This window comes from Lipotes vexillifer, unplaced genomic scaffold, assembly GCF_000442215.2.
Source record: "Lipotes vexillifer unplaced genomic scaffold, Lipotes_vexillifer_v1.1 scaffold977, whole genome shotgun sequence".
NCBI lineage: Eukaryota > Metazoa > Chordata > Mammalia > Artiodactyla > Lipotidae > Lipotes > Lipotes vexillifer.
Genome location: NW_006783088.1, coordinates 2,874,654 through 2,886,786, shown reverse-complemented (window position 1 = coordinate 2,886,786; position 12,133 = coordinate 2,874,654). Strand labels below are relative to the sequence as shown.

Genomic DNA, 12,133 nt, shown 5'->3' with positions numbered 1-12,133 from the left:
AGCCTCCACAGCACGCAGCTGGGCTTCCCTATTGAGCATCCAGCTATCTTCCTGGCCAAGTCCCATGACCGGCTGCTGTGCTCCCTCCCCAGCGTGCCCAGCAGGATGCCCTGGGATGGCGTGTGAATGGCTCAGTGCCCCCGCTCCAGCCTCAGCTGGAACAAAGGGTTCTGCCAGGGTCACTCTCCCCCCTCCCAGCATTCATCTAACCCGCTGGGCTGCTGCAGCTGGGAAAGAAGGGGGTCACTTCTCCCTTGCTCATCTCCACTTGCTTTCTTCTCCCTTTCCTCCCCTCTGCTGGGCCCTGCCCTCAGGCTGGGCTGGAACAGGGAAGGAGTCAGCTCCCGAATTGCCACCCCGCTTCCTTTCCTATTTACAGGGCCCAGCTTCTCTCTAGGCTCATCTCCTTGACTACGTCCTCACCTTGTATTATATTACTCAAGCCAGCTTAGGGTTTAGGGCCCAGAATGAAAGGGTGGACTGTTATTCCCACCAAAAGCAAAGGAGGAGCTCTAGACCCCTCCCTCTCCAGTTCAACCCCAAGGATAAGTGTAAGCATAAAGCAAGGGTCCCTAACCTGCAAATGGATGGGAGGGATGGCCAACCTTTGGTATCTGTGAACCCCTGAAACTACAGGCAAAGTGTACGTTTCTGGAGTGAAGGACCACAGCTTTCACCCAATCTTCAACTGAGGCCTTGCCCTCCCCCTCCACATGCTAAGGGAATCAGCTGCCCTAGAAAAGATGCAGGATTTCCTGCAGAAGCCACGGGAATCCATCTGAAAGGAGCAGCATCTCTATACCTCACAGGAAGGCCCTACTCCAAGCCCAGCACTCCTGTCTCTCTGCAAGTACAGGACAGAGGATTCTTCCCAGGGAAGCACTGAAGACCCAGCCCCATCCTCTTGGGCCTGTTCTGAGAGCACTGAGAAGGGATAAGGGCTTTTTTCACTCAGACCCTGGGCACCAGAGCCTGAGGAACTTTTGTAAGTTTGACCAGCTCATCACAGCTACAGGCACTGCTTTAGGGAACTCTGGCTGGGATGAAAGAGCAAATGACTAAGTATTCCAGAGGACTCCATGTCATGGGGCTCACCACCAACACGCTGACCTCTTTCTCGGGGAAGAATGGTGAACAGGAAGAATAAGGCTAAGAATAAAGCTAAAAGTCATCCCAATGAGGGATGATTTTTCTCCTTCATTGAAGACTGGCCTCAGTTGAAGATTGGGGGGCATTTGGCAATGCATGATGACATTTTGGTTGTGATTGGTGGTACTGGCAGCATCTAGAGGATAAACGCCACAGATGCTGCTAAATATCCTACAATGTACAGGACAGGCGCCCACAATAAAGAAGTTATCCAGCCTAAAATGTCAATGGAGGTTGGGAAATGCTGCTAGCCACGCACAGCACGGAGCGGGGCCACACCAAGGAGATCAGGGTAAGGGGGTGACAAGAATGGAGAGGAAGAGGGGGCACTGGGGGGAGAGGAGGAGGAAGCACTGGAGCTGGAGCGGACACAGCTGGGTCCCACTGACCAGCTGTGCCCCCTTGTACGAATCCCGTAGCCCCTCAGCCTGTTTCCTTGTGTGTAAAAAAAGCCGCAAGGGCTGGACATGAAGATAAATGTGAGAGGCTAACCTCCTGCCTGGGAACACCAAGGATGCTCCATAAATGCATGCTGGGGGTGTGCAGGCATGAGGATTTGGGGGCTAGCTTTTTCTGAAAGGCCTTGATTTTAAGAACCTGAGTACCAGGATCAGGAGATCAAGGACAGCAGCATTTTAGGCTGCATGCAAGTCAAAAGGAATCCAAAAGGTAAAAGAGGAGCCTTCAGGGCATTTTTTTAGCCTCCCCCTGGCCCCCTTTTGGCTGAGTGATAGCAGAAGCCCTGAGTTTCCCCTGCAGACTTCAGGAACAAAGCATTCCATCCAGTGGGCATCAAGTTAGTTGCTGAAGAGTCATGACTTCCTGCATGTCAGAGCAACTTCTGAAGGTCAGGCAGCCGGCGACAGGCAAACTCTTGGCTTGGGTGTTCATACAGTAAACAGACACATTATACTCCAAACCCCAGCTCTTCTGGACAACTGCTGCCCCTCTGGGATCCTGGGAGGTGGAATTCTGCCTTTTCACTCAAGTCCTGGCTGTGATCATAAAGGACAGCTTTTAACCCTTTTTAACTAAAAGAATGGTGAGTGAAGAAAGGATACACATGACTGCGGGTGGCAAAACGCGGTCTTCATTTTAAGAAGTGTTCAGTTAGAACACTCAGCTGTGCTTCTGGCCTTGAAAGCTACTTGCCAGCCACACTGCAAGCTACCGTGGCCTCAAAGGGCATGGAACCTTCAACCTAATGCAATTCAACATGGAAAAGACCTCCTCCCAAAGTGTTCACTATCCCTGATCATCAAGTTATCCAGCTTTTAGGATACACGGTAATGTGCTCATAGGGCCTTCCTGGGAGGTTAACCAAAATCTCAGCCATCTGACCACTTTCTCACTGCTTTCTTCGGAAGGAAAGCAGGGAAACGCGCATCTGCTTACACTACCAGACAGTGTAATATGTGAGAGAATACAGATTCTTGAGTCAGAGAGGCTGGAGTTCAAGTCCTGGTTCTACACTAACTCTACAGCTTTGAGCAAGTTAGTTAATGCCTCTGAGTCTCAGTTTCCTCATCCACAAAATGGGAATAACAACAGTTCTACCACAAAGGGTTTTGTAAAGATTAAGTAATCCATGTAGACTGCTTAGCGCAGGGCTGGCACACAGCAAAAGCTTCATAAAAATACAGCCATCATTTACTGAGTACTTACCATGTGCCCTCCAAATACTTTTCTAAGTGCTTTTCTTATGCCACATCATTGAATGCTCTCAACAGCCCTGGGAAGTGGCACTGTTATTATTATCACCACCTTACAGTTGAGGACACTGAGACATAGGGAGGGGAAGTCTGTTGACAGGTCACACAGATACTAAGGGCTGGAGCCAGCATTCACACACAGGCAGGTCAATTCCAGATCCTCTGCTCTTAATCTCTTCATGAATACTGCCTCCTAATAAGTGGTATTGCTATTATGAGAATTTCCAATACCCTGAGATCAAAAAAGGGGATTTATAACACTGGGATTTTTGGGTCCTTCTTTCTACATTCTGGATTGGCAAATGTTCAGTAAGTTTATGGATCTCAAGCAGTGACCTCTCCTTCTGGCTACTGCTGAGGCTAAAGACCAATTTCCCTTGCCCTAAGGTAAAGTAGTGAAGTAAGGAGAGTATGGAACCCTAGCCCTTTGAAAGAGTGCCTTGGTACTGTGTTGGTCCAGAAAAGGGCAGGGCTTTAGACAACAAATGATTATGTTTTGCAGTTTTTCTTGACAGTTTGCAAGCTATTTCTGCATACACACTTGCGTTCTCATTTAATCATTACAGTACTACCCACTTAATTGGTAAGATCACCTACTTTAGCCCAGGTCATGGGGTGAGTAGGAGAGCCAGGATGGCAGCCCCATTCGGACCCTTAGACCAATATTCTTCTCTTAATATGATCTCAGAATCTGGACTTTCAATAAAGCTTCCCACTGATGCACACTCAAGTTAGAGAGGCACTGCTGGGAATTCCCTGGCTGTCCAATGGTTAGGACTCTGTGCTCTCACTGCCAAGGGCCCAGATTCGATCCCTGGTCAGGGAACCAAAATCCCACAAGTCACAAGGCACAGGCAAAAAAAAAAAAAAAGAGAGAGGCACTGCTCCCGATCGCCCCACAGAAAGCTCAGCTCAAGGTGGACCACACCTGTCACTTGGAGGCCCAAGGTGTACAGTGACTATACACAGCTACAGAGCAGCTTTTTCAAGTTGAACCAGAAATGAGAAGGCTTAAGGGGTGTTCTGTGAGTGTTGGGATATGACAGCTACCCCAACGTGGAAGGGATTACAATGGGAAAGGGAGGAAATCATCACTCATATAAGTGAAGGATGTTTTATTTCATAACATACCAAAGCTCTCTTCTCTTCTAACAACTGGCAGCAACGGTGAAGATATAAACCTTATTTAATGAGGATAAGTTATTTGGTATGACTTTGAACTACATCCAGGCCAATCAAGGGACCAATCCACTGATTTCAGCTCCTTGGGCAGCTTACTCAGTAAGCGTCTCTCACTGAAAGGGAAGCCCATGCAGCGAGACAAGACTGACATAACTGAAAGGGGTGGCAGCCAAAGCCACATAGAAATGGATCTAGTCTCACCCAAGAGATACCTGCAGTCTGGAGAGACTCGGGTAGCTATACAGCCACTGTTTGAGAGGACAGAGCTTGCACAGAAAACACTGGAACCAATACCAAACAAGGTAAATGGCTGGCAGTAGAAGGAGGCCAGGACATGAACCCTTTCCTGATGCTGGACCCACAAAGCCCCAGCTGAATTGAAAGCCCCTGCTGTGTGCCCCAGAGGCCCTTGGTGTCTCCTCTTACGGTAGCATTTAGCTCACTGTGGGACCATTGTTCACTTACTAGACCAGAAGCCTCTTGATGGTTGGAATTGTATGATATAGAGCTTTGTATTCGTATTCAGTGCACAGTTCAGTGATTGGTATGTAGTGATGATCAATATAAGTTTGTAAAATGAATGAATGACACATTCCATTAGAATCTTGTGACAGTTGGGAGTCATAGGAAAAGAGAAGCCCAGAATATGAGAAATAAAAGTGGTTATTTCCTACCTACCCTATACTCAAGAAAACAGGAATCTTCTTTTTAAGGTGGCTTCCTAGTTCCATCCAGCTTAAGTTCACTCCTTTCTCCAACAAGAGTTCCTTTCACTGGCTGTATTATCAAGCTGTGATACTGACATGCCGTGACTCTCCTTATTTCTGTCCCTAGATCCCTAGAGGCCAGCCTTACCTGGTTTGAAAATCTATCTGATAAAGTCTTCTCCTAGTGGGCCCTCTCAAAAGTGATACCATAAATCACATGATTATTGGTCCCAACAAGGTCAGCCTTCTCTTGCCACTTTTAAACACAGAAAAGAAGTCCTTAATGGTCAGCTTCCCAAGTTACGAGGCAGAAGAGCATAGTGTTAAGAACGTGGAAACAAAACTAAGCTAATTCCTGGCCATCGGACCAGGTATAATCTCTTTTTTTCATCTGGAAAATTGGGATAATAAGAGCCCCTACCTCCCATGGATGTTATATGAGAATTGAATTACTTAACTCATAAAAAGCCCTTAGCATAATGCCTGGCATATACTAAGTTCTTGATAAATGGTAGCACCTACTATTGCTATTATAGAATTTGACTCACCCAGACTGTCTTATCCATCCACCCCATGATTAAGCCCTAATATTTCAGGGCTTGAGATGTCTAAAAATCCAACTATGTGCCAAGCTGCAGGGCTGTTCCCATGGGTTAAGTTGGTGGCATGAGTGACCACAGGAAGAGGTAGGAGAGAGTCTTGTGGCAAGAGTCCTGCTTTACTGCCCTACTCTTGGGGAGCTTGAAGTACATGGTATCCTTTATGCTTACCTAATTTATCATCAACCAATTCTTAGGAGGCAAATATAGAAAACAGCATTTAGAACCTAAATTACAGAGCAATTTAGAAATGGATTAGTTTCCTTTTTTATGAATCGAGGGTAATAATAGTACCTATTTCATAAGGTTGCTGGGAGGTTTAAATGAAATAATACATATAAAGTAGCTATTATACATAATACATAAGCAGCTATTATTTTTGTTGTTCTTGTTGTTATTAACCTCATCATCTTCATCTGTGTCCTCTCTCTCAACCCAGTAATGTAGCTACATCGCCATACAGGCTTCTTACCCTGCCTAGAAGTTTAGTCAACAGATTTCACAAATCCAACAGGGATTGAATGTGGCTGTGCTCTCTGAGGGGCTGCTCAAAGTACTGCTTTCCTCTCCCCTCACATCTCAAAACCCAAGGTCCACAGAGTAACATGTGGCTTCAGGGAGCAACAAACCATATCTCCCCTTCTGGGAGCTTTTTTAAGCCTCACTCCATCAAGAAGCACCTGAAAGGTAATTCTCATAAAGAATTATGAGAATTGGGATTCCCTGAGAAGATGAAGACTGAAAACACAGAGGGGAGGGCAATCTAAGATAAAATACAGACAGTCCCGACCAAGACATTCTGGTATAGCTTAGATACAAAAGATTCTGTAACTTTAGAGAGTTAACAGCTTAGGCTCTGGGTTCAAATCCTAGGTCAGTTACTCACTAGCTGTGTGACAGCAAATGGCCTAAGCCTTAGTTTCCCATCTGTAAGACAGGAATCTAACAGAATCTACCTTATAAGGATATGGTGAGGAGTAAATGTGATAAAACATGCTAACACTTTGAGTGCCAGCAATACAGCAAAAGATTCACAAATGTTAAATGCCCCAGAAATACATTTGTAATTTTTAGACCACATGTCCCCAGCTTGTTGGGCAAAAATGCTCACCAGAGATCACTCCCAGAGGAGCAGAAATTCTCATCTGGGGGAGGTATATTTTAAAGTCATTCACTTTTACTGCTTCTCTGAACCTGTGGTTGAAATTTCTCGTTTAAACTGACAGTGAGTGTGGCCGGGGAGTGGAAAAAGGAGGGAAATCCCCTTTCTTATTTACTAGGCTTATGGATATTAGAACCTGGCATCTGTATTTGGTTTCCAGAAAGCTGTAGTCCCCAACAGTGAAACTATCTCTTGTCCTCATCCATGCCACGGTGACAGTCGGGTTCCCAAGGCTGGGGCCAACGAAGGGAACATTTGGAGCATTTCCCCCCCAACCCCTGCCCTGCAGGCCAGGCAGGAAGTGGAGCTGCAGAGCGAGGAGAGATCACTGGAGGGCTTCCAACCTCAAAGCTTCTTTATTTCACGTGCTAATCAGGTGTTTCTCCCAATACCCTAATCTGTACCTGCCTGGCCCTACACCCAGATGGGACAGGGGGAGGGACCCTCTCCTCCAAAAAGGTGCTGCCAGGAGCCAGGAGCTTCCCGGCCCCAGAAAACCTCCGGTGATAAATTATGCAGCAGCACCTTTGTGCTGCCTCTCAGCCAGATGGGAGGTTTGCTCCCAGTCTTTTGTTTCCGGCTTTGCTCGCAACTCCGATCCTCCCTGGCTCAGCACAGAGGTGAGGGGGGAACTCCTGTAGGCCTGTCCGGGCTTGCAGCGAGTCCCGAGTCCCGAGCAAGGCTTTTCCCAGCTGGGGCTCAGGCAGCGCCCTTCCCCTTCTCACTCTAACCTGAATGGGCAGGGGAGCAGAGCATTAGGGAAGCTTGCAGGCAATCCACTCAGCTGTGAGCAAGGATGGGAATGCCTACGTGCAGTGAAAGAATAAAGTTTGCTCAGAAGGGCGTAAGAGGTGCCCAAGGGCACCAAAGATGTTTGCTTCTTGCTAAATCAAAAATGCAGAACAGAAAATGGAGTCAAACGACAGCCAGGAAAGCTAGAGAATCAGCTCTTTTGAATGGCTGCTCTTGGTTATGGTCAACTTTCTGCAGCCCCCAAAACCACCACATCTCTGGCACCAACTTAAATGGAAGAAACAAAGAGACAACAGGGGTCAAACTTGGGGGTGGAGGAGCTGGGGGCTGGGAGGAGGGAGGGAGGAGCGAGTCGTGGGCTTGAGACCTGAATCAATTATCCTTGCACGCTGACAGGATTCCTGATTGAAGACAGTAGTCATGCAGGAAGGCAGCTCCACAACGCCCGGCCCCCAAATTGGGGCAATTACTATCTTATGAGCTCTGGGGCCTGACTCCTTTCCCAGGCCAGTGGGAGGGAGAGCTTGGAATTCTAAACTGTTCCAGCTACAAGAGACCTCAGCCAGCACCTCTCACCCCGGGTCACAGCAACCTTAGGGTGAGATGCCTGGCTGCATCCCTGACCACAGGGAAGCTCTCAGAGGAAAGCCCCCATCCCAGGCCCTCTCCCAGGAGAACTAAGGCAGAGTGGGCCCCCTAGACTCATGGTATCGCTTAATCTCTTTTTTGAAGTGTGGACAGGAGGGAAATATGCTTAGGTTTCATTAGGTTTTCAAGGGGGAAAAGAAAGGGCAAGATCTTTAAAAAAAAGAAAGCAAAAAACCAGCTGAAATGAATGAAGGGCTGAGCCTCCATTTTAGCACATGACACTGTAGTGTAACTACGGTTGTCTAGTTCCCGTAGTCCAAAGGCAAGAACCATCTCTAATCCACTTCTGCAAGCATGCTAACAAACAACTAACATTTACCCAGACCTATGGTAACAGAGTAGTTGTCAGATTCTGTGCTGAATGCTTTGAACATACTATTATTTCATTTAATTTTTACAATATCCTCACATGATAATTTATTACTACTCCACCCCCGTCCCCCACTTACAGATATGAATCCCAAAGTTCAGGGTGATAAAGTGTTTTGTACAGGGTCACAAAGATGTGGCGAAGCCAAGATTCAAACCCAGGACTGCCTCTGCTTCTTGATCACAGAGCTATGTATGCAGTGATTAGATTAGCACTTGACAAATGTGTGTCTGGGGAATGAATGAACAAATGAATGGGTGCAGAGCCCAGTTTAGGGAGTATGCTGGGGAGAAGGAACTGACCCTGTCAGCTCCACGCTGGAAGGAGAGAGGCAAGTACAGGCATTCATCAGAGCTATTTATCGGGCCAAAGCCTGGCTCTGCCAGCCAACCAGTCGGCATGAAGGCTTTCCTGGGATATTGAATCTCACCAGGCTAATAAGGGGAAAAGGTCTTCCAATGCTGAAGCTGAGATGGTAATCCAGACACAGTCTGGGGCCAGATGCCCCATGTCCAGGCAACTGTGACAAAACTCATGGCTAAACTGCGTCAAGGAATGTAGAGACTGTGGCTGGAACAGGCTAACAGACCTAGTCGGCCATGGGCATGGAACTGTCTCGAAATTATGAGATGTGTCCAATCACAAAAAAAGACAAGACTACTTTTTAAAGTAGTCTCCAAAATTCTGTTCCTATTTTGGAAGCCCCTAGGATGAATCTTCTCTTCAAAGGAGAAGCAACATAGCCAGTCTCTCCCATTTTCCTTCTTCTTAGGGATCAAGATTAGCAGTCAATCCGCAGAAAGAATGAGAAAGACGTGTAAAATATCCTGTCCTCTGTGATTTCCTGTGTTCTCTGCTGGCCCAGAAAATGGACATGCCCAACGTGCTCTGTATCAGACATGGTCATACTCAGTTCCCTTGCACCTGTCATTCTTAATACCATGTGCCAGTCCCAAAGATGTTATCTGATATGCAACAGGGGACAGAAGAGGAAATCCAAAGTCAGGGACAAGCCAAGCATCTTTCACAAGTCCAATAAGATCAGGGACAAGGTCAACCAAGCACCATGACAACACCAGATGGAAAAGAAACCAGTCTCAGCTCCACTCATCCTCAGAAATAACCCTCTATCTACCAAAGCTTACCTAGAAGAGATCTCCAAGACAAACAGGGTTTCCACTCTTCAAATGGTGGTGGATTGTCTGAGGCCTCACGTCAACCCTCAATAAGAAGATACCCAGGGCTACTACCAGCAATCAAGTTCCCTTCCAAAATCTTTAAGGTTGGAGTATTATATAGGCTCAGGCCAATCCCACAGGCTCTAGGAAAAGCCCCAAGTACTAGCAGCATCCAAATAAGCACCTTATATCTTATTGTCTTGAATTCATTCCTAGCGGAGGTCAGATCTGCCTAACTGATCTACTATGACACACTGTCTTCTCCCTGAGCCCCTGGAACATAGTGCGGGATCCTTGTGGTGATATTTTTGGTTGAGCGACTGCTCAGTCTCACTGGTTGATGAACCATGAATCTGTCCCCTCCAAGCCTCTGAGGATGGCTCAGTAACAGGCCAGGCGAAGTTTAGATCTTGGTGCCATGGAGTGTCCTTATTCAGATTCACAGAAAGCCTCCCATGCTTAGAAGTTTCCATTAAATATTTTGTCCTTAAAAAGAACCCAAATAGTTACCCAGAACCCTCCCAACCTTCTTCTGTGAAGCATAAAATATACGTAATTTTCTACCCCCGTTCTCAATGCAGATGTAGTGTAGGCAATTTTGACAGCTCTGGAGCGATAAAATCCTCTTGGCCAGTCTCAGCCTGGAACCTTCCAGCTCCCCTTTCCCTAGGGCAGAAGGCGACAATCTCCTCTCTGGCTTTGTTGGTATCCGTTTTGGCCCTTTTTTTTTTTTTCAGTGCCGTGCCATTTCCCTTGATCTTTTTCAAAACTTCCTCCAGGGGGCCGAGAGGAAAGTTCCATCCTCTTCCCTTGCAGCCCAAAGGGGAAAAGCCCCCAAAAAGCATAGCTGTCCCTTTAAGGGGCCCATGCGGTGGGAAGAGCAGCTACATTCCTACCCCAGTAGGGCCGCTGTCCCGACACGCCAGAGAGGCTGCAAATAACCTTCTAGGAGAGAGCTCGGGAGGGGGAGAGCACGGTGCAAAGAGGAACGTGAGTCGCCCAGGCTACTACTCCGAGAGGAAGTGTTAAGAGCTCGGTCGGGTTAGAGTGGGCATGGAAAAAGTCATTTAAAACCCACGGTAATTTAAATAGCAGACAAGACAACTCTGTTTTGGATTTGGGAGGTAAACACCTTTAAAACAAGTGTTCAGGCATCTCCACGCCCTGCCAGGCAAGTTCCGAAATCTGCATTATTTCCACACGAGCTCCCTTTACGTTAAAGAACTGGCGCAAGGCCGTGGTCTACAGACCCCATTATTCTGAACCCCACCGCCTCATCCCAGCAGCGGGGAGAATGGGAAGATTCGTGTCTCCCCCGGCTGAACAGCGGTGGGTGAATAGGGCTGGGATTCAAAGATCAAAGTTCTTTGATCTTTGGGCACAAACTAGAGGCAGCTGCTAAATCACGGAGTACACCCACGGTCCTAGCCGGCTGCGGAGAAACAGATTCCACTGGAGCCCTAATCACACACACCAGTTGCGTACCGGCACCAAACAAGTCATTAATAAGGAGCAGATGAAGCAGCAGTCCTGCTGCCATTCCTCCAGCTTCCCCGAGGGCCACCGCGCGGGCCGGGAGGCTGCCTTCTGAGGTTCGGCGATACCCGCCCAGCTATCCCGGCCAGGGCGGATCTGCGGGAGCCTTCCAGCAGTTTCTTCCCTATGTCCCTCCTCTGCCCCTTTCCAACCCTGTTTCCCCCTCCCCCCCTCCGGGAAGGATCCAGGGCAAGAAGCTGATTGGTCACAACCAGGAGAGGGAACCCAAAACACCACTAAGTGAAGATGCTGCGAGCAGGCAGTGCCCAAGGACCCTCGGCGGGAGCGTGGTCCGGAGTCCAAGGAACTGTTCCTCGAGTGGAGGAATCCCCAGAGCTCAAGTATTCAGATTCCTCTGGAGCCTCTCCGCAATCCGCCCGAGACCCCCAGCCCCTTAAAAGAGGGCTATTTACAATTTATGGTTTAGCGACCATCCTTCCCCGCCTCCCTTTCTTCGCCCACATTCATTCGCACCAAAGACACAGAGACCCTGTTTAAACCTGAAGAGGGAAGTACCCCAGCTCTTCAAAGAGCAGCGAGGGAAGGCGAGCGAGCGCCTCGGACCTTCCCCCCAGCCTGGCCCAGACCCGAGCCCGGGGAGCTCCTCCACCGCTGCCCCGTCTCGGACTGGAGGAGTTGGGGGAGCTCCCGGTCCCCTCCCCGGAACACAATCTCTGGGCTGCTGCTTGGAGTGAGGGCGAGGGGTCCCAGGCCCCAGCCTGCGCCGTCCCGCCCTCGGGAGGTGAGCCCTGCAGCGGCCGGACCCAGGGAAAAACTTTCCCGCTGGGCCGGTCGGCGTAGGCGCGGCGGCGCCGCTTACCGTGTGCGCAGAGCAGAGCGCCAAGCAGCAGCGCGCCCCACGGCCGCCTCATGGTGCCGCCGCCGCCGGCGCTCCCTGCCGGCCGGGGGTCCCGCCGGCTCCTGCGGGACGGCGCGGCGTAGGGTGTCGACGGAGGGTCCCCTAGGGAAAACGTCCCGGTCCACGGTGGCGGGCGCGCCCCGCAAGTCTCCCTCCGGCCGCTGCCGCCTCCAGTGCTGCAGAAGCCGAAGCCGCCCCACCAGTGGATCCGGAGGGGGTGTCCCTGGCCACCCCGCCCCGCCCTGCCCCGCCCCCAGCGCCGCAGCCCCCCCCACCGC

General features: G+C 49.3%; 1 protein-coding gene across 1 annotated transcript in view; it reads right to left on the bottom strand.

The window, feature by feature from the left end:
* Nucleotides 1–12,133, bottom strand: part of LRP4 (LDL receptor related protein 4) — a 60,315-nt gene that overhangs the window by 38,111 nt on the left and 10,071 nt on the right. Inside the window, exon 2 of the mRNA XM_007455826.1 lies at nucleotides 11,817–12,031. Coding sequence (XP_007455888.1) covers nucleotides 11,817–12,031 — 215 coding nt within the window. The remainder of the gene's footprint in view (nucleotides 1–11,816; nucleotides 12,032–12,133) is intronic.